This window comes from Drosophila yakuba, chromosome 3L (assembly GCF_016746365.2).
Source record: "Drosophila yakuba strain Tai18E2 chromosome 3L, Prin_Dyak_Tai18E2_2.1, whole genome shotgun sequence".
Classification (NCBI taxonomy): Eukaryota; Metazoa; Arthropoda; class Insecta; order Diptera; family Drosophilidae; genus Drosophila; species Drosophila yakuba.
In genome coordinates this window covers 903292-925345 of record NC_052529.2, presented here as the reverse complement: position 1 = coordinate 925345, position 22054 = coordinate 903292, and the positions used below count along the sequence as shown (strand labels likewise).

Below are 22054 nucleotides of genomic sequence, written 5' to 3'. Positions count from 1 at the left end.
ATATATGTATAACATCAAAATATATATGTAGATTTATATTTATGGTTTCGCTTTTGAGTCCTATTCATAATATATGCGAAATATGCCAATGCATTCCACTATTATACGATTACCCCAAGATTATTTGAAGACTTCAGCTTACTCCCTCACCAATAAAGACCGGATTCTTAGGTGCATTGCAGAATAACAATTCATTTAAGAACGAATCAGCACGCACTTCAGTAATCTTTGAATATTTATAAATGACCATTTAAAAATCATTTTGCTTTTACGGTGTTTGAAAATTGTAGTCATCAAACAAATGATAAGGAGTTATTATTCGTTAATTAATTGTATTATTCCCTTTTTGTTTAGCCACTGACAAGCTTTGACAAGTTATAATGTCTTCTTACTCGAATTAACTTTTTTTTTGGTTTTTGAAAATTTTTAGATGTTTTAACATTGGCACGATATCTATAAATAATATATACGCGTTTAGATTATATAGCTTAAGAAAATATATATGGGTGTATACGTTTGTAAGACATCTATTAACTAGTATGGTTGATTAGCTTTAGTTCGTACCCGATTACAAATAATTATTAATTCCTTTTAAATCTTTCGTTACAATCCCAACACATTTCTCTAACATGATGTACAAACTAAATGCTCTAGGTCTGAGGAAAGAAAGTTAAGAACTCGAATATCATGAAGGCAAACACATCGCATCTAAGCCGGGGACAATCCCCAAAAAAGTTTCTCTAACTATGAATAACAAGTTCCGTATATGTATATATGAATCTGCTTGCCTAACTGATTACTGATTACGTATAAAACTAAACAACATATAAAATAAATTACAAAATGAACGCGTTGTTAACTTATTTTGCTGCCTATATGCAATGCAATGTGCAGTAGTGGTCTAGTAAGTGGCCGTGAAGATAATGTGTTCAGCTCGTTACTTTCATGTTCAAACTTCCATCTACCTGAGCAAAAATTGTTAGTAAAGGAAGAAACTATTTGATTCGGTCTTCGAGACCATAACCAAAGTAATCCAATTTGGCTTGCAGATGCTGAGATGCTTGCGGCCATTGCTCTGACCACCACTGCCTGTATTTACTCTTTGTGTGGAAAACACCCTGGTTCTAAATGTATATTTTTCTTTAAAGCATATTCAAAGCATTCGATATATATATTGTTGCTGGGTTGGTTTGTTTAAATGCATGGTGCATGCCGCGAAACTGATCAACTACAATATATGATTATTTGTGTATATGTACAGCTCAAAGCGTTTGTCATAACATATCGCCAAAATTTCAAGGGACCGTAAGGGCGTTTCTAACATCCACTACTTCTAACATCTGGGAGAGCTTTTGTGCCACAGATATATGGGGGCTTCGCTACGCTGAAGGATTTTGTAAATTTAGCACTAAGTTATATGTTAATTTACTCGCTGTTTAGTTTACAGAGTTCTTTCGTTTCTCTTTGTACAAAGTTTTCGTTCCAACGAGTTTCTTTTGCTGCCTATTTCTCTACTCTAACTTAATTCTAGTCTAGCTTAGAGCTAATTTTCTTTCTCACACAATCGTACTCTAACACACGGTCATGCGCTTTGGACTTTGGGCTTAAATATATACCGCGCGAATATATCTAATTGTTAATTTGTTAATTTGTATATGTATATGCATATAAAACCAAACTCGCATTCTCGCTCACACGCACTGACACAAAAATATATGTAGTATATCGCTAGCACTTAAAGTTCTGATGTATTTTTACAACGCCCCGTTGTCGTTCCTCTTCACTTGTTATCCCCGGCATTCGATGACGAGGAGCTGCTGCCCACAACCCCACCCGATCCTCCGCCATTCTGCTGCTGGCTTTGCTGCTGCTGCGGTGGCAAGGTGTCTGAGCGGCGGTAGTACAGCAGGTAGGGCACACGAGGCGTGTGCGGCTGGAGAACGTGCTTCTCGCTGACCGGCTTCACCGAGCTGTCGTCGTAGCGCAGCCAGCTGCTGTAGCCCGTGTGGAACACGTCCGTGATGTAGTGGCCCTTCGAAGCCTCCTTGCCGTCGTGGTAGACGACCGCAAACAGACGATAGGCGCGCTGCTTCTGCGAGGTCTTCTTTGAGCCGAGGATTTCTGAAATGAAATGATAAATAAACATCGTGACGGTACTGGCGATTGCATTGCAACATACTGGCATCGATCTTTAGTTCCACGGGGAACTCCACCTTCTTCAAAATCTTTGTGCACCCATCAGAGCGATAGTCGAAGTACTTTAAATGCAATATCAGGACGACGGGCAGCTTCTCCAGCGTCATCTGCTGCCAGGCCACCACCTCCTGTTTGGTTTTGCTGCCTGTGACTCCCTCCAGCTGATCGCGACCCACTAGAATCTCTAGTGCCTCCTTTACAGATGCAGCTTTCTGTAAGCAGATATAACACATACGAATTTAAAAAGCTGATATGAGCAAGATATTCTATGTATTATAATGTATTAAATGTTTGTGTCCACTATTAAAGAAAAACCATATTACATTTGATTATCTCTATTAGAAAGCGGAGCACGTGCATCAACCTCAACGTCTGGTGGCCGTCGCCAGAACGGAGACAACCACCCAACGCAAACGAGGCTGAGCGTTTCATCTTCCACGAACGTAACACAGACGCCGGCTGGGAAATGGTGCCGAAGTGTCTGTTGACTTGTCTGTGGTGATTAAATGTTTTAATACCGAAAAGCATTGACGAAGCCATAAAACATACAAACAGGAAGACTTGTAAGTTTTAGGGATCTTAAGAAATAAATTCTATATCCAAGTTATTAAGGGTAAAAGGGTATTAAAATTAAAAGCCTACTTCGATGTTCAGTTGAAGCGTAAAGAAAGGCTGAATCACATCCGTGGAGTGTTCTCCTTCACGCTGCAGCCGGGAGCGCAGTTCTCCCCGGAAAATATCGCTTACGGGAGTGCGTCCAAAGTCGGTCTGGCGGGTCACACTGCCTTTGTTACGATTGTTGCAAATCATCTGGGGAGGAAAACATTCAATTAACTGAAATGACATCATAATAAAGCAATTAACTTGCCTGCCAAACATCGCCGCCATCCTCTGGTTCCGCGGGTTCCTGACCATTTTGCTGGGGTGTGGGCTTATCAATCAGCTTAATCACCTGCAACACACCAAACAAAACAATGAGAAATATTCAACCGCAATATTTGCAAGTACACACCTCCAGCATCTCGTCGTTCAGCTTGTTAAGAACATAGCCCAAGAATTCTTCGGCGTCCTCCTGACGACCCTCCACGTGCTCCTCGCGGCTGTCGTTCCACAGCTTGTAGATCTCAGTGGGTTCGAAGGCCATGTCGCACTGCAAATCGGAGCCCACAAACTCGTCCTTGCCCTTGCTTTGGGCTCCCTTGTTGAGGTTGTTCAGACGCAGGCGGAGACCGCTGGGCAGCGATGAAAAGTTGGTCATAAAAGACATCCTGTTGGCCATAAAAAACAGAACGTTATAAAACGTAAACGGCAGCGTACTTAGAGATAACAGAAAATAGAATAATATCAGTGTTTGTGCCGCACTTGGCGAAGGAACCCATTAAAAGTGAGATCCCCTGCCCAAAAGCGGAGCACGTGCACCAGCCCCAACGCTCAGCAGCTACCGCCAAAACGGAGGCAACCAAAGAACGTAGACGGGGCCGGTGGCATTTCATCTGCCACAAGCGTAACACAGACGCCGGCTGGCAATTGGTGCCGAAGTGTCTGTTGACTTGCCTGTGGCATGGCTTCGAATGATTTGATTGAGCTAAATATACGTTCAATTCTGGGGTTCGTTCTATAAACTTACATGGCGTTCACAGTGGGCGTTTTGACCTCGCTCAGGACAGCCGCCTGCTTGGGAATGGAGCGCAGCAGGTTGTAGAACGGCGAGCAGCCGAGCAGAGCCTGCAGAATCGAGTTTATGTAGCAGTAGTTCGACCTGTTGGTCAGTCCTCGCGGACGCAGGCTGATCGCCGCCAAATTGGTCTTGTGGCGCGTCAGGTACTCGGCGTACTTGTTGGTCCACTCATCCAGTTGCTGCTGCACCGGACGCGGGGGTTCCGCCTTCAGTGGTTTGACGGATGCCGAGGCGGGGCTGGGAGCAGGAACGGCCTGAGCGGATGCAGCCGAATAGGAGAGTGTTCCTGGTGTGACCAGCGGAGCCGTGGGCGCGGGCACAGGTGCTGGCAACTGTGATTGCTGGTGAGCCGTGGGCAGAGGCACATTTTGAGGAGGCGACGCCAGCTGAGCAACTGGAGCGGCAGCTGCCACTTGAGCTGGCTGCGGAGGAGCCAATTGGAGCACGGGATGGGATGGCTGCTGCTGCTGCTGGGCAATTTTGCTGGCCTCGTATGGTGCCACCTTGGCCACGGGCTTGTTGCTGGCAAACAGACTGGCCCACGACAGCTGCGAACTGTCGCTGCTGCTCTGCGAGGCTGGCGGCGCAGGTGGGGCAAGATTCAGCTGCGGCTGCGACGAGCTGGCTGACGAGCTGGTGGCCACCACGGAGCTCAGGACCACGGGCTCGTAGCTCTGATGCTTTTTGGAGGCATAGCTGCTGTACGATTTGCTTGGGGCTGCTGCTGCTTGTGCTGCATGCTGCTGTGCCGCAGGCTGCTGTTGCTGCGGGGCAGCTACAGCTGGCGAGGCACCACTGTTGCCAGACTCCGGTTGAAATTGATTCGGGTTAGCCGTGATGCTGGCCGTTGAGGTAGTTGCTGTTGCGATTGCCACGGGTGCTGCAGCTGCTGCTGCTGCGGGTGTCGCCGCTGTCTGTTGGCTGTTCTTGCGCTCCAGCGTTGGCGCTGTGCTTGCCACCGGCGAGGAGGGCACCTTCATGGTGCCATAGTTGCGCACCTGAGGCTGGTTGTTGCTGCTGCTCGCGCTGCTGTTGCTGCTGCTTCCGCCGCTGTTGCTGTTGTTGTTGTATGTGTTCTGGGTGTGGTAGTGTTGCTGCTGGTAATGCTGCTGGTTGGTGAACGTCTTTGTGGTGTGGCTGTAGTTGGTTTTGCCCGCCGGACCACTTGCAGCACCCACTGCCGGTCCATTGTTTACATTGTTGGGAGAAGCGGTGACCGAAACCGACTGTGTGGACTTTTTGTGCTGGGCGGAGTTGGTCCAGGACATGGTCTTGGTGGTTTGGATGCCTGTGTCGCTGCTGCCGTGCTGATGATGATGGTGGTTGTACTCTGAGGAGTACTTGCGACGCACCTGTTGCTGCTGCGATTGATTGTATTGCTGCGAAGGCTTGCGCTGTTGCTGCGGTTGCTGCGTTTGCTGCTGCTGCGGCAAATGATGCTGATCATGGTAGCTAGTCTGCTGCGCAGGTTGTTGCTGCTGCTGCTGTTGCTGTGGCGGCACCACCACCGGTGATGTTTGCTGCTGCTGATGTTGCTGCGAAGCTGACTGATGCTGCTGCTGCGGTGGTGGCTGTTGCAGCTGCGGTGCCACTGTTGCTACCACCAGGTTTGGCACTTTTGTTGGCGGTTTTTCGGTTTGCTGCTGCTGCTCTTCTGCCTGCTGCTGTTGTGGTTGCTGATGATGATGCTGTTGCTGTTGCTGCTGCTGCAGTTGCTCCTGTTGCTGCTGGCGGAACTCTAACTCGATTTGCTGCTGCTTCTCGTTGGCCAACTTTTCATCCAAGGCCACCACCTCGTTGTTGTTCTTTGTCAAACTCTTGTCAACTGCAAAGAGCAAGAAAGTTGATTACAATCAATAAAAGCTTTTACATTGACCTTAAATGGCAATTTCCCAGCACCCGCTATTGAAATGTGAGAAGAAATTCAATTGCCGCATACAAACAAATTTACCAAATCAACATAATTGATGCCAATTGAAGCCAAATGCTTAGAACTTCAACGATCACTGACGGAATGTTTGGCTGTCTAATTTGTAAGGGAATTTGGGGAAGCCATAAACAATTAATGCTTAATTAAACCCCAAATTGATTGTTGTTATGTGAGGAACTGGCAAATGTAACAAACAATATCCACAGCAAATACGGATAAGCCTGCTAATCTGTCTGCATATTTGTGCACCCAGCGCAGATCCAAATATATATCTTTCCCTTTTCCGGCTCCACGGGGTTTTTATGGTTTCATCCACATATATGGATGGTCCAATAACTGCCGCCAGGCATTGTTGTTCTCATGCCCGCCTTTCTGCTTTATTTGTTCTGATACTGATAAGCGGGCCGGGCCATCGATTGCAGCTATCAGTGCAAATAGAAAACATAACTAATCCATGTCAAACTCAAGTAGGGAAAAAACAGTGGAGAGTGTCGGCGAGTAGACCCCATTTACGGCCATTCGGCGGACCAAATTGTTATTAAATCACTGGCGTATTGGCCTGTTGCTAGGTGTTTGAACTTCGCACTCGACCCTGATATGGGCCACCAGATAAACGGAGAAACGCCATGGCCAGCCGACTCGATAAGAGCCTTTTACACAGCGGAGCCGGAAAAAGGTTAAGTCAACACTGGCGGATGGCAGTCAACATCCATGTGATCTCCCATCCCATCCCATTCCAAAAGCAGTTCAAACAGATCGCTCCCTAGTTTACACGAAGCGGATGGGAAAATATTCGAGTCGGGAAATGTAAACTACAGATATCAAGAGCTTATCATTGATATATCTCAATATATAAATAAATTCGATGTAATCTTTTAGCAGCAATCAATCGCTCCCCTTATAAAAAACTATGAGGAAATATGAAAATGTTTGATAAATTGTACAATGTTCTGTTTACTACTGCGATTAGCTTACATACCTTGACCGCTCTTTTCTCGACTCAAAATCCCGCATGAACTTTTCCAAGCACTAGAAATTTAAGCCTCGATTGGATCTTAACTTCAAAGACAACTTTCCCAGGGCAACCTGTACTTGAGCTGCTATCATTATTATTTATATCTGCCTGTTGGCCATTTCGAACTTGCTAAAATGGGAATTAGCGATTGAGCACTAACCAAGTGCTCTTCAATTCAGAGTTTTGGCCATTGGCAGCCGGTGTTAGGCGCCCATTTATTATTGGAATTATTTCCACCCCCCGTGAGGGGGTGGCATCATATGACAATGAGAATTTCGAGTGCGCTAATTAATTTCAATTAGCGAGCAACAAGCCGAGAACTAAGTGTGCGCGCGGTGTTGTCCAGTAAATATAAATATAGGTGAAATCGAGCAAATCGAGTGCAAATATTGTATGGAAATGTGTGGAGATTAATGCATTCAAAATAGTTAAAGGGGGAGGTGGGGGGAAATCTGTGCCAGGGTGTCGGCTTGGGTGCAATAACAAGCGTGTCGCTTTGGAACGTGTTGCCATAACGATGCAATAGAGAGGGACGCACTGAGTGGGGATAGTGCGAGAGAGAGCGGCGATCCGCACTGTCACAAGGTTGGATGGATAATTACAGAGCTGAGTGCACAGGTAAATTGCAATGGGTTGTTTGACTGCAACAAAAGCAAACAGGGAAATTGTCAGGCACGAACCATATACAATATAATACTAAGGCAGGCGGCGGGACTGTACTCAATTTCCATTTGTTATGCCATGTTCCATGTTCCATGTGATAAATGAAAAATCAACGGGGTCGGGGGTCGGTGCTCGCCGGAATGTCAATCCATTAGAATACTGAAATACCCATCCGCTTTCGGTTTCATCTGGGCGCGTATAACAGTTTGTGCCCGCCAAGCTTCATTAGTTCAAATGAATTTGTTTTCCATTCTCAAATTGCACTTGATAAGGCCACAAATATATGGATATTATGTATGTGGGTAAATATATTTTTGGAGAAATGAAATCCGATTTCGTTCCCCCCAAACGCACATCGAACATAAACATCCAATGAAAATGGGTCAAACTCGGTTAAGTCACTGGCATTCCAGAAAGCCTCCCCCTTTTTTCACAATCCACAATTGTTGCTGTTATTGAACGCGCGATTTTATTCAATTTTTTATTAGCTAGCAACAGAAATCGGAGGAACCGGTGGCCGAGACCCGCTCTATGAGTAATTTATGCTCATTGAGCTTCGATTCGATCCGAGAGTAACCAATTGTAAACACGACGTGGACGCCTTTTAATTGAGGGAATCGGCAACAAAAACATATTTTCAGATACAGCAAAGTCGCACCACAAACCAATTATCGAAATATAAATATAAAGTCATTAAAATATTATATTGCCCGCACTTAATATGAAACGAAATCGAAATTTCAAAGCTTTCCCATCTTCAAATATGATACAAAATAATCTGGGGCGTACAATGCAATAGTTGAGTACACAAAAGAAACAAGAACACAATGCAATTCTATCCCCATAAGAAGTTATTCATTCTGTTGATTAGTTCCTTTAATCAGTTGCCTGAGTCACAAACAAAAATGAAAACAAATCAAAGTGCGTGGCGGCTAAAGTATATTTTGGAGAACAAAGAAACCAGTATAAAGAATACTGCAGTGTATGCAATTATGGCACATATAGATAGCAAGAAAGTTTCTTTCTTGTGCTTGAATTATACAAACGCTGCGTTTTTTCAATATTCATGCATTTATATGCAATAAAGAATGTGCCTTTACAAATTTATTTATTTCTTATAAAATGTATACACCATACACCAATTTCGCCATCAAAAACATGTAATTTATCTATTTTTACTTTAAGGAAAACGCATACAAAAGAGAGAAAAGGATACTTTTCCATTTTCCAGCCCACGCGTCGTATGCGTAACGTGAGTCGCACACATTCGCACGCCCTCAATATGGATTCAACTGACCCGCATGCATTCCCATAATGAAGCGTGTTTCCAGCACTTTAACTGCCGCTGCCCCATTGAAATTGATAAGTAATCTAAAGCGTTGGATGATGGTCCATATCATGACGGACACGGAGCACTATAGAATACTCTGAAGAATGAGCACAGTTTCCATCGCTTGGCAACAGGGCCAAAAACGAATTGTTGCAGGCAACTCAATTGAATTCATTTGTGTCAATCTACAATAAGTAATAGCCGAAGCGAAGAAGACAGACAGGCGGCTGCCTTAGTGCTTAGAACAATAAGTGAAATTGAATGCGAACGAAAATTGCATAATTCCATGAGCCACGCGACCTTCGCCGCAGAAGAAAAACAAAAAACAAACAAACTATAAAGTTTTTGGTGCGGATAGAGCAAAGGGGTTAGTCGTGGTGCCGCCACCTTATCGCCAAGTTATTTACAAGCTGTTGACGGTTTATTTCGATGTGGCTTTAAAGCATCAACTGATAGGCATCGATGGTGCGACGACGAGCCACAGAAGTTGAGGTGAACTGACAGCCGTGGAACACAAGGACACCCGCTGAAATGTATCCTGTACCCACCGCCCACCGCCCACACACGCCCACATTAACATATAAATGCGAGTAGCAGATTAAGAAGGAGAGTAACCCGTACATACAGTAGAGCTCTGGGTAAAAGACAACGAGATGAAGTGAAGCATCCTGACTTAACTGAAACAAAGACATGTCTTGGCATTGCGAGTTCGGCATATCAAAGTCTCCCTAAGCGAATGCTTGTCCACAAGTCGGATTGATTATGGCCCAAGTTCGACTGTAGCTGCCAGATAGGCAATGTATCTGACAGATACTGAGGCCAGGCTCATCGGCAAAACGGGCGTTGCATACCAAGCAACGCAACAAGTTGAACGGGCACAAAAAACAGCAAGGTAAAACAGTCGAAGCAACAAACTGCGTCATATTGAAAACACAATATTCTACAAGCTGTATTTTCGTATCTGTCGCCGTGTATCTGTATCTGTATCTGAATCGGGGCAATGGCAGTGGCAAGGAAAGCGTTGTCAGCGTAAAAAAAAGAAAACGCTTAGCAGCAAAACAAAGCGAGAAAAGCATTGACTGCACAACACGGCGTATGCGCAATTTTCATTTTCATTAACAAAGAACTGGCACGGGAACTAGGAAGAAAGGGGGTGGTGGTGGACATGAAGGGGTACTCTTAATGGGGTGCTGCGTGGAAGGTGGGGTGTGGGGTGGCAATAATTGAAGAGTCATCACTGGTTCATTCAACCTTTTGGCAACGAGGAAATAAAGAACCGAGGAAAGCTCTTGGCCAGCTGGAGAAATCTTTTTGTGTTCTTGTCTCTGCAAAGCTCTGTTCGCTCGGCAAAAGATGAATAGTTCAAGGATAGTCTATTCATTACACAAAGTGAACATCTGTGACAGTGGGAAAAACAATTTGCGCTCGTAAAATGGAAAGAAGAATGTCTCTTTTATCAAACTTGTCACTTTTACTCAAGTGATGTTTACAGTTTGAACTTAGTATAATCTTAAATTTTCGTATTTCGTATTACTTTAACTAGTTTTTCCCAGTGCATTGCCCTATTGCACCCACATTTCTCTCGCTTGCATCTGATTTTTTGGCACAGAATTCTGCTTTAAATGGGGCAGCTAATTCACAAAGACACCTGGTGCAAACGGCCACCAATCCACCCAACTCATTCAGACCCCTGAAACTTTGGATATCGGGTGTCCAGTTTTTAAAAGGACACGAGTACATTGCATTTTGCGGCACATGCAACTTTAATAGGAGGAAATCTAACCGCACACATTGCGGTATAACAGTTTTGCTGCGATTACCGCTATTTCGGATTACATTTCAGTTTCAGTTAGGTTAAGTGTGATTTGCAGGCAGCACACACAGAGATTGTTGGCCAAGATTGGAGGCGTTGGCCATTTGTGTTCCCACGTAATGCGTTAATAACAGAGCAGCAAATCGAGTTAGCGATTCGGAACACAAATAACACAAGAAGGAATCGTGGGAAGAGCCAAAGTGGCGCCCTCTGGCGTTGACCCACAATATCGGAGGGGTTTCGTTTTCCTTCAATGTGAGCGTGTGTTTGACATGGAATTTTTATGAATGACATTGACCAACCACCCAAGTAGAAGAAGAAGAACGGCACACATCCCCACAAAGGTAAGAGAGAGCCAAAGAGAACGAATGAAATCTCTTGCGACGCCTAACCGCACCGCAACAACTACGACGAAAAAGTGCTAACCAAGCCGAAAAAAACTGTTATAAACCAGAAGACGAAAAAGCACATTTTTACGATTTTACGACCTGGCAACAGTCGAAAAAGTTGATAAACAAAATAACTAGAAATATCTCAAAAGGCCTTCTTATCAGCTGCGTGTCGAATGCATTTTATTATTTAGGTGAGCCAACTGTAAAGATAATGCGCGGATTATACAATGGTCGGCGCCTAAAAGGCGGCAGACAAAAGTAACACTTTCGCCCAAACACGCACTTGGAGTGACAGTAGAACTCCACTAAATGAAACAAACTGTAAGTTGTACTGTTATTACTAATTATTATTAAATACAAATATCTATACTTCAAAAGTAATTTGCCTGTGGGAGTATCTTCTGTAAAAGAAACACAAAAGTGTCTTTAAGAAAGTTCAATTGCCCAGCAAGATGTCCTGTAAAAATGAGCGTAGCTTCTGGAAAGTAAAAGTTAACCTTTAACCTAAATCGGCAGTAAAGAGCAACAGTTTCGGCGCTCTTTGTCATAGGAACGTTGTGCAGTATAACAGTTCTAACAATTGCTGTGGCCATGTGGCGAAAGGCGGTTACCGGTTTTTCAGGCTTTACCTATTCAAATCAAAATCAAAGAAAAGCAAAGACGTAAAAAAAAGAAGGGAGAAAGACAAAAAGACAACCCTTGGGCAAACAAAGAGGGGTTGTTTGTCTTGGCTCGCCTCTCTCTCTCTCTCTGTCTGTCTCTCTTGCTGCCGCTCTCGCTGCGATTTGTTTTTGTTTCAATCAGCTGTTTTTTGGGGGGCGAGAGAGCGCGAGTGGAGCTTGCGCTCTGTGAGCTTGAACTTCAAATGCAACAAAACGGGCGAGAGAGCGCAAGGAGAGCGGGCGAGTGTTTTTACAGAAACTTAGAATTTGTCTTTGTATATCGTATAACAGTCAGTCGCTTTTTGCTGCCGTTACGAGGAATTTTCATTTTCATTTCGCAGCGGACGGCGCAGCAGTTCAGAACAATACTCGGTGAATTCAAAATCGGAATCGGAGATTGTTATTTTTCGCCAGATTCGCAAAAAGCAAATGAAAATGTCGCCAAAATGCAACTGCAGCTAAAAGTTATCGAGTAGTGTGCGTGTGTGCCGCCGAGTGAGTGTGTGTGTGGTGTGCGCTTTTTATCGATCACACTCCGCTCTTCTTCCTTCTCCTTTCTACCTTACCACCCCTCCCCTCGCTGACACTCTGCCACGCTCTCCAATCGAATTTCAAAGCTGAAAATCGGAAAATTATACAATTGCATTCGCAAATTACGACGCACACACGTACGTACGTACAGCACCCCCAAAAAAAAGCTGAGGAAATCACAGAAACGCAAAATCAAAGTCAAAAAAAAATCAAAGCGAAAAACCAGCGAAAATCGGGCAAATTTAAGGAAAACAAACATTTTCTAGTGACCTCAGCTGCAGCTGCAAGTGCAAGTTAAAAATACACAAACAAAGCGGAAATAGGCGAAAATAAGGCACAAAAGAACCGCAAGGAAAACAGTAACGGTTAAACAGAAACCAGCACAAAACAAAGTCAAACAGCCCAACTACTGGAGGTGAAATATTCATGAACCAGGCTAAAAGGCAGTCGTCGTCTAATATTTGCTTAAATACAGGCAGGCAGCCCACGCCTTTTATCGCTAGTGAATTTATAAATTTATCAAACTAAACGAAAACAAAAACTCAATAACAATTGACACACACACACACACACAAACGAAACACAACTGCAGTGGGAGAGCAACAAAAAGCGAGCGAGCGAGCTTGCAAAGAGCGAGAGTGAAGAGATAAACTGGGGCTCTCTCCTTCGCATTTGGCATTCGCACGCGGGCAGCGACGCCAAGCGGACGTTCCTTCTCCTCCTCCTTCTGCACCCTTCGCACTTCGCACTTTCTAGTCCACACTTTCAACTTCACCAAAACCGCGTGTGTGCCCAGGAGCCCTAACCCTTCCGCTTCCACATCCCCACCACCATGGTGGATACAAACAGTTCAAATCCCGGCATCGTGGGCGGCAACTCCGCCTCGTCCGCCAGGCTGCGGAGATTCGAGCGGACGGACAGTGAGCTGGCCTGCGAGGAGGCGGCCAGGCTGACGGCGGAACAGAGTCCGGAGGACGAGGACAACCAGGACAACGACGAGGATGACGACGACGAGGAGAGCGTCTACGGCGAACTGCCGCCTCCGCCGGACGGAGGATACGGCTGGGTCATCTGCTTCGCTAGCTTCATGTGCAACATGATCGTGGACGGCATCGCCTACACGTTCGGCATCTTCCTGGAGGAGTTCGTGGCCTACTTCCACGAGGGCAAGGGCACGGTGGCCTGGGTGGGCAGTCTCCTGTCCGGAGTCTACCTCAGCGCCGGACCCATCGTTTCCGCCCTGGCCAACAAGTACGGCTGTCGAGCTGTCTGCATAGCCGGCAGCATAATCGCCTGCATAGCCTTCGTCCTGAGTACCTTCAGTACCAACGTGAGCATGCTGATGGCCACCTACGGCTTCATGGGAGGATTCGGGTTCGGCATGATCTATCTGCCGGCTGTTGTGGCCGTGGGCTACTACTTCGAAACCAAGCGGAGTCTGGCCACCGGAATCGCGGTCTGCGGCTCTGGCTTTGGCACCTTCGCCTTTGCCCCGCTGGCCACCTATCTGCTGGAGGAGTACGGCTGGAAGAACGCCCTGCTCATCTTCGCTGGCCTGATCCTCAACTGCGCCATCTTCGGAGCCATGATGCGGCCCCTGACCTACCCGAAAAAGAAGAAGCAGAAGCCCTTGATGCAGCGGATGTACGAGGAGAAGCAGCTGCAGCTGGAAAGGGGCTCCTTTGCGGGCTCCCACTTCATGGTGCAGCTACCCGATGGAACCATCGAGCGCAAGTTGAAGATGCCGCTCAATGCGGATCCCGGCGTGCATTCCAGCCTGAATCTGGAGCTGCTGGCCCAGCAGGCAGGCGGCGGAGGTCTGCATCCCGTCTCCACCCTGCCCACCATCACGGAGTCCAAAGTGGTGGATGTTCATCGACAGAACGGCGCACAATCTCCACCAAATGGCGACAGCAATGGCCAGTTATCCGCTCGATCCGCCGCAGGGGCCGTCGGCCGTCGTCCCCACAGGAACTCAGAGTCGGAGAACAGTCCCTACCACTCGCAGGATGCCATGACGCGAAATGCTTCGCAGCCCGCCTTCCTGGCCGGAGATCATCAGAGTCTGCCCAAAAACGGATCCGTGCCGGCATTCAACACGCGGGTGAGGAAAACCTCCGCCTCGGAGCGCTTCCAGCCCTCGCTGGCCGCCATCAGGGCCTCTTCTCGCGGAGATTTGGAGGCAGGAGGTGGCGGTGATTTCGCCTCCTCCAAGTTGTCGCTGTCCCAAAGGCAGGGCGGCAGTCAAACTGGCAGCAGCGGCAGGATGGTGCGACCCATGTCCCGCAAGGATATCTTCTACTCGGGATCCGTGACGAACCTGCCGCAATATCAATCCCAGAAGTCGCTCGCCAACTACAGGAACTCGGTGCTGTCGCTGACCAAGTACGAGAAGAGCATGCAGAGCGTGGCCAAACTGGATCCCTTGGCCGAGGCCGAGAAGCATCGCGAGGAGTATGACCTGTGCCCCTGCCTGGGCATTCCCGATTCCGTGAAGTCCGTGGTCAACACCATGCTGGATGTGAGCCTGCTGAAGGATCCCGTCTTCATGCTGATCGGAGTCTCGAATATTTTCGGCATGGCCGGTCTGTACGTGCCCTTCGTCTACCTGGTCGATGCGGCCAAGGAGCACAACATAGCCAAGAACGATGCCGCCATGCTGCTGTCCATCATTGGCATCACCAACACCGTGGGCCGTGTCTTCTGCGGATGGGTGGCGGACCTGCCGCAAGTGAACTCGCTGCTGCTCAACAACTGCTGCCTCCTGGTGTCCACCATAGCCGTGACTTTGACCCCATTGTGCTACAGCTACGCGGCCTACATAACCATGTCCATATTCTTCGGACTGGCCATCTCGGGTTACATCTCGCTGACGTCAATTATCCTGGTCGACCTGCTCGGCCTGGACAAGCTAACAAATGCCTTCGGACTGCTGATCCTGTTCAGAGGATTTGCCGCCTTGATCGGAACGCCCTTGGCGGGTGCCATCTACGACATGACGCACACCTACGACCTGCCTTTTTACATGGCCGGTGCCCTGTTCGGCATCTCCACGATAACCAGTTTCCTGGCGCCCTGCCTAAAGAGATGCAGTCCGTCCGAGGAGACGCCCGTGCATGTGGAAACGCTCACGCCCATCGACGAGGAGCAGGGCGAGGATGCCGAGGACGACGAGGATCAGCCCATCACCATAGTGCCCAAGATCATCAAGACACTGGCGAGTCCGCAGCAGGAAGAAGGACATCCGCAGTTCCCCCCGAAAACAAGCGAATCGAAGCTCTAAGGCTAAGAAGCGATTCGATCGGTTGGAAACGAGAGAGAGGATTGAATTTACAGGGGAAAGTGGCAGTGCGGAGCTCAAGAGGATCCGGTGAGATATTTTTCTATTTACTTATACAGCAGAGGAGAAGGAGAAGAACAAGGAGGAGGAGATCAGAGATCAGAGATCGAGCACACCTATATACAAAGTGGAGAAGACGGATGGATATATATAGCCGGTCCCACAACACATATATATGTATATATATATGCATATATATATATACCTTTAAGCCTACAGCAACAGCGGAGGAGGATGTCGTGCGGAAAATGCACTTTTCCACTTTTCCAACGGGAGAACTCAGCTTAGCTTGCGATAAGATATAGAGAAACCTTCGGCTATATATATAAAGTTATACTACGCTCATAAATTACCGATCGAAAACTGATACCGATCGCTGGTAGATTGCAACTGTTATACAGCAACCACAAAATATTGTAAAGTAAATTCTATTATTATTATTTGTTTGTTAAACCCTACGATTACTATAATTACCATTATGATTACTATTAAAGATTATTGTGTACTTCTAATAGTTGTTGGCCAGGCGTTATAAATGTGTCATACCGTAGCGAAATAGCGATATAGCGATATATAGCATGTGTGTAAACTAAAGTGTAGCTAAGTGTAGAGGTGGCCCGATTAACTTAAGCGATTAAGCGCCAGCAGCAGCAACTATTTCGGGAAATAATGAATTGTATATTTTTTAAGGAAGAGCGCTACACGGCAAAACTCAAAGGCGAGAACACAAAGAAACCGGAAATAAGAACTAAAATTGTTTTCAATTTTACACTAATCGTTTAGGTGGCTAACTCAAATACAAATTTACGGCTCATTTTTGTAAGTTACTAACTACTACCAGTAAACTAAAGTCCAGCAACAGAAAAAACCAAGGGTAAATGATGATTTTTAAGGCTTGTGTGTGACCGTTGTTTTTAACTATCCAAACATAAAACATATAGCCTAGTAGCTACGAACCATAAGCAATACGGCAAGTGCAGTTCTATACAAACGAAATTGTTCACGCGGCTAAAACCAATTAAACCAACTAACAGTATAATATGTACCACAAACAATATTCTAAATCTGTTTTACGCATAAGAACGGGGCAACAAACAAGCGGTGAGCGAGTGGCAAACACATCAATGTAACATTTAGAACAATAAGTGTTGAAGGAATGAGAAAAGCAGCCAGAAGAATAGTAATAAAAGATATTGCCATACATTTTAAAAACCGACGAAACCAAAGCGTTTTTGTATCTCTGAATATGGGTATCTGCGTATCTGGGTATCTGGGGGATGTGGATTGTGGATTGTGCTTCTCGGAGCACAACAAACACGGACTCCATGGACTGCGCTCTATGTGAGCAGGTGTAAGCACTTGTATCAAGTGGTAACTCGTGAAAGCTTTAGCACAATTATAATCTCACCGCTCTAAAAGCCATCGATCAAAAGTTCGCCTTGGACTCAAACTAAGGCGTTTATCAGGGAATGTTAAATGTGAAACCCCCTTCGATGTTGCGGAAAATCAGATCACGACGAGCTTACTCGTAAAACCCTCGCCCCAAATGATTAGCCTAATCAATTTGCCACGGAGAGTTATGGCTGCAGGGGAATATTGGGAATGCTATAGTGTTTATCATTCTAGTCAGTGGACAAACACTTGGCGATATCGCCATACGAAAGCCGTCTGCAGCGACAAGTGCTTCGAAAACAGCCGTAAAGTAAAACCTCTCGACTAGACGAAGCTCGTTGAACTAACGTAGATACAGATACGGCTATGGACACAACTGGAACCCAATCAGTTGGCAAGACCTTCTCCACTTCGTGGGAGATTCTCATGTGCATTCAAACACGAGAGGTAATAAAAAATAACCAATAACCATCGCTAAAATAACCATAAATCAATCAAAATCTCGCAATCTGCTGTGTTGATAATAAATTAAGTAATCCTTGCGACTCTGTTTCCACTTCAGTTCAAGATAGCAATTATTAACATATCGATCAAGTTTTGAACAATTCTTCAACTGAATTGGAACCCAAGTCCAACCGAATAAATTACCCAACATCTCCTCCGTCCACTTGGCTCTTTGTTCAGCAATTAGGCTTGACACCAGGCAAATGGAAGACGCCGTGTCAACAGGCTTAGATGAATCCCCTGCATGGGCACCCGAACCACTCAATTACGATTAGAATACGAGTGGCGACTGGTGGGAGGCGTCCACCCGGCATTTTCACTCGGAATCAGCCGCCCATTCGATTGATAAGCGTGAACAATGCACACAACACAACAAGCAGGCAAACAAAATAATAACAAAGAACTGGACGGAAGCGACTTGTGCTGCTGATTAGAGAGTGGGTTGCTGGGTGATTCAGTGGACGAGTGTGTGGTCAACAAGTTCAGCACCTGTTGGTAGATAAATACCAAGCCCAAAGCAAAAGAGCAGCCGTAAACAATGGAAGGCCTGGCAACAAGCAGTCCGAATAATTAAGGCCCAGAAACTGTGGCAAAATGTGCTCACATCGTATATGTCATTTGACACCTCCGAAGAGGGTGAGCCAAGTGGAGAGAATATAGTAAATGGAAGCGTGGAAGCGGCAAAGCAAGCGAAAACTGCATAGGAACACGAATTCCAAATACAACATAGAAAATGCCATTAAGTAGGCGCACAGTAACACGAACCGCAGATACTCTGTGCAAAAGTCGGGTTAAAAGTCCACAAAATGCTCTCGCTGCTTTAATCGCTGAGCTTGCTTCAAAACAATAACAAGATAAATGCAGACTTATTCTATAATTCTGATTATATGTGGTGCTATTGTGAATTGTGGGCTTATGTACCCAGAAGAAGAGAGGAAAACACAGCATACTTCTGAATCGGTAACAATTAAGAATTAGTTGACAACAAAAACACATAACAATAAGTTACTAAAGTAGCAATGAGAACAGTGAGGAGTGGGAAAAGTCATTGACCCACAACGAGGAGATAATTCAAATAGCTATGACTCAGCCAGTGTACAATATACATTTTTCAACTGCTGTGGAAGGTCTTAGTTTTCATTCAATGATTAATTATTCGCTATCAACCAACATCGGATGAAACAAGATTACGAACGTTCGCAATGGAAAATCGGAAATTAGACAAAGTGCAACTCAGCTCGCATTATGAATTCCAATTCCCAAATGAATCACTAATCAATATTAAGCACTAGCACTCACCCGCTTGCTCCTGATGTGGCTGTTGCTGCTGTTGCTGTTGCGGTGTGGGTGTTGGTGGCTGCGGAGGTTGGGCCTGAACCAACTGGGCTGGTTGTTCGATTAGCATGGGCGATGTTTGCTGCAAAATGTGATGCGGCGGCGGCAGCAGTGCAGGCTGGACTCCATCCGGTGGCAGGGGCATGGCAGCAGTCCAGGCCACAGGAATAGCGCCTGGTGGCGGAGCTCCGCACTCGGCGAGCTCATCTTCGTACTGCCAACGACAAGAAAGATTTAATATTGCGATTGTCTGCAGCTTCGCCTTATTCCAGGCCCACTTACCTGTGGCAGCGGACCCGCGCCTGGATGGATGGGCTGCAGAGCGGCCATCTGACCATCGTCGTAGATCTGCATCACGCCCATTTGGTGCTGCATCTCGTGCATCTGCGGATCGTAGATGGGGTAGTTCGGACTGAGCATGCTCGACGTCTCCGAGGAGGGCAGGGATGAGCTGTTGTGGTTGAGCTCATCGGCCACACTGACGGCACCTCCATTGGGATGTACAGCCACCTGTTGCTGCTGCTGCTGAAGCACTTCGAAGTCCTCTGCGTACATGGGGCCCTGGTGCCAGATCGGGGTCATTCCGCCGTCCGGCTGAGCGCCACGTTCATCCACTCCCGGCTGGCCAGCGTCTTCGGGCACATACTGGTACTCGGCCGGATGCATCATGGGGTAGATGTACCCACCGTGATTGAACCACGCAGGATTATACATAACCGGTCCCGAGATGAAGAGCGGCGTACCGGTGGCCTGCTGGGCAGCAGTGGCATTGGGGGGAGGCTGCAGATTGGCGTGCTGCGGTGTGAAGTAGGGAGAGGGATACGGCCCGTAGGCGTAGGTAGGCGGCGCAGCGGCGTAGTACTGCTGTAGATGCTGCATATGCGCCTCCGGCGGCGCCAACTGCTGACCCATCTGATCCGGCTGAAGTTGCAGCCCGGGATTGGCTCCGTCCGGCGGTGGCATTTGCTGCTGCGGCGGAAGGGTGATCAGTTGCTGCTGCTGCTGCTGGAGATGACGTGGCCCATGGTAGTCATTGCGTCGCGGTCCGCCTCCACGGGGACGACCGCGTTCTCGCGTGCGTCCACCACCCATTCTAGGAACATGGGGATTCGGAGAGCCGCCCTGGGGCGCCAAACTGATGGGCACAGGCTGCAGGTGCGGCATCACCGTGTTGCCCTGGATGGAATAACAAGTTAGGAGGTCAGTAGTGTTGATGATACAAGCTTAGTGATTAGCAAAATGATAGAACAAAGGCATATCGATCCTGTTCTGCTGCACCCACCTGCTCCTGGGGCATGTCGCCGTGTCCAATGTAGTGATGCTGACCTCCAGGCGGCATATAAGCCGGAACCCCGTGCGGCCAGCCATGCAGGTTCACATTGGCAGTGACGTTGTTCACGTATACGTGGTTGCTGGGCATCGGAGCGGGGATCATTGCCGGGTAGTGGGCTCCGGCGTGGGGGTGTCCACCGTGAGCGGACATGTAGACGGGTGGATTGTACACTGGCTGTCCGGTCGGAGTGAATGCCTGGACGGGGGTCATCAAATTGTTGTTCCCGGAGGGTGAGACCAGGTTGTTGTTATTGTTGTTCACATTATTGCTGGGTCCGCTGCTCACGCCAGACGGCTGGGGCGTCGAGGGCGTGGAGATGGGCGTGGCTGCTCCTCCGCCTGCCGCGCCGGAGGAACCCGCCGTCGTGGAAGCCGACGTCGACGTGGACGCCATGGCTTTGAAGCCAAAAGTGAGAGACTTGGCTCAGATCCCGATTGGATGTACTTGCGGATGTAGACGAATCTCAAGAGTCGCAGCAGGCGCCAAACATTGAAATTGGTTTTTGCTGTGCGGGAAGAAAGCGCATACGAAGTGATTAGTATTACATTCAGAAAGATAATTATATAAGACTGGGCAATCAATATTCATTAAGCACGGATCCGAGAGAATAATCCAGCTATTAGTGCCGCCTAGTTAAATATATTAATACAAATTATGAGGGCATGAGGGTAAGAATTCAAAACAATTTCTATTGACGAGACCAACTGTTGATCACTATGGGTGATTTTACAAAATGCAAAGTTTAAGCTTAGATATAACAGATCAATGGAGAATCCTTAATTATAACACTAACGTATGAAGGTAAAGCGCACAATTTCATTATATTTTTCGCGACACAGGTTAAATTCTAATTAAATGCGATTTTCAATTCACGCCACTCCGCGTGCCGCAGCCAGAAAAGCGATCTGGCAACGCTGCACAGCTGTCGGTGTAATAGGAAAATCAAATAAACAAAGCGAGGGAGACGTAATATCCCAATAGGGCGTAAAGGGGTATTATCGAAAAAGTAGGCGCATTAAATAACCATGTTTATCAAACAAAACTAACTGCAGGCCATTAAAGTTCCCATTTTCTGGACAATTTTGTGGTGCCACACGCCGCCCGCTAGAGATGAGTAATTGCAACGATTCGCCGGCTCACGTAAATATCGGTCACGAATGTAACAGGTTCAAAGGGCTTTTTTAATGTGTTTTTCTGGCTGAAAAGTTGGCATTGGAAAGTGAAATGGCTTGGGCACAGAAACCGGCCGTTCATCTTAGCAACTGCGTAGCACTTCTAAGCATTTAACAGGCATTTCTTGCTGTTCTTGGGCAGTACAAAAATTACTCATCTCTGCCGAACACAACACACACACCAGCACGCACGCACTCACACACACGCACACATGCACACACGGAGAGGCAGGGCAAATGAAAGAAATTGGAAAATAACGTTTGCTGGAAGCGAAAAGTCCATAAATCCCTAGAACTTGCCAGTTTTACTGCGAGACTTAGCGCTCCAAGGTTTATGTAAATGGAGTTTGCCGGGTGTTTGCTGGTATTTTCGGTCTAAGTTCAGGGGCGGTGAGGCGGGTGTATCGAACGTACCTTTTGTTGAGTGGCCAATTGAGATCAATTTTGCAATTTGATCATATTTTATGCGTGCGGCAATCTCTCTCTTCTGCTCGCTCTCTCCTGCTCTCTCTCTTTCTCCGCGGTGCCACGATAATTCCGCAACTTTTTACACGCTGCTGCTCCAAATTCTGCTGCTTTTGCTGCCACAAATTAACACTGAAGCTCGCCGTTGCGCGGGGTCACAGGTCACGGGGCACGGGCGAGAGGTCACCGGTTAACACGGCACTCGGCGATCCCTTTTTTGCTGCGGGCCACAAACGTTTTATTGTTCTTTATTTTTCGGCCGAAAAACCTTCCTGCTGCCAGGGTTGTCGCACATCGATGACA

The 22054-nt window shown here is 46.9% G+C and overlaps 2 protein-coding genes across 3 annotated transcripts; one reads left to right on the top strand and one right to left on the bottom strand.

The window, feature by feature from the left end:
• Window positions 1-312: 312 nt before the first annotated feature.
• LOC6532294 (chromatin modification-related protein eaf-1) lies at window positions 313-22032 on the bottom strand. 2 transcript variants are annotated; one of them, XM_015193784.3, is made up of 10 exons: window positions 21701-22032; window positions 20064-20619; window positions 19064-19957; window positions 18746-18995; window positions 3824-5699; window positions 3209-3464; window positions 3065-3148; window positions 2839-3006; window positions 2180-2408; window positions 313-2121 (listed from the first exon to the last, which is right to left on the bottom strand). In XM_015193784.3, exons 2-10 carry the CDS (start codon window positions 20505-20507, stop codon window positions 1781-1783), a joined length of 4542 nt encoding a protein of 1513 aa, XP_015049270.1. In that variant the 5' UTR covers window positions 20508-20619; window positions 21701-22032; the 3' UTR covers window positions 313-1780. The 2 variants fall into 2 exon arrangements, with proteins under 2 accessions (XP_015049270.1, XP_002093054.1); XM_002093018.4 differs by lacking the exon at window positions 21701-22032 and adding an exon at window positions 20908-20982.
• LOC6532295 (monocarboxylate transporter 12) lies at window positions 11976-16771 on the top strand. Its single transcript, XM_002093019.3, has one exon. It carries the CDS (start codon window positions 13043-13045, stop codon window positions 15491-15493), a length of 2451 nt encoding a protein of 816 aa, XP_002093055.1. The 5' UTR covers window positions 11976-13042; the 3' UTR covers window positions 15494-16771.
• Window positions 22033-22054: the final 22 nt, after the last annotated feature.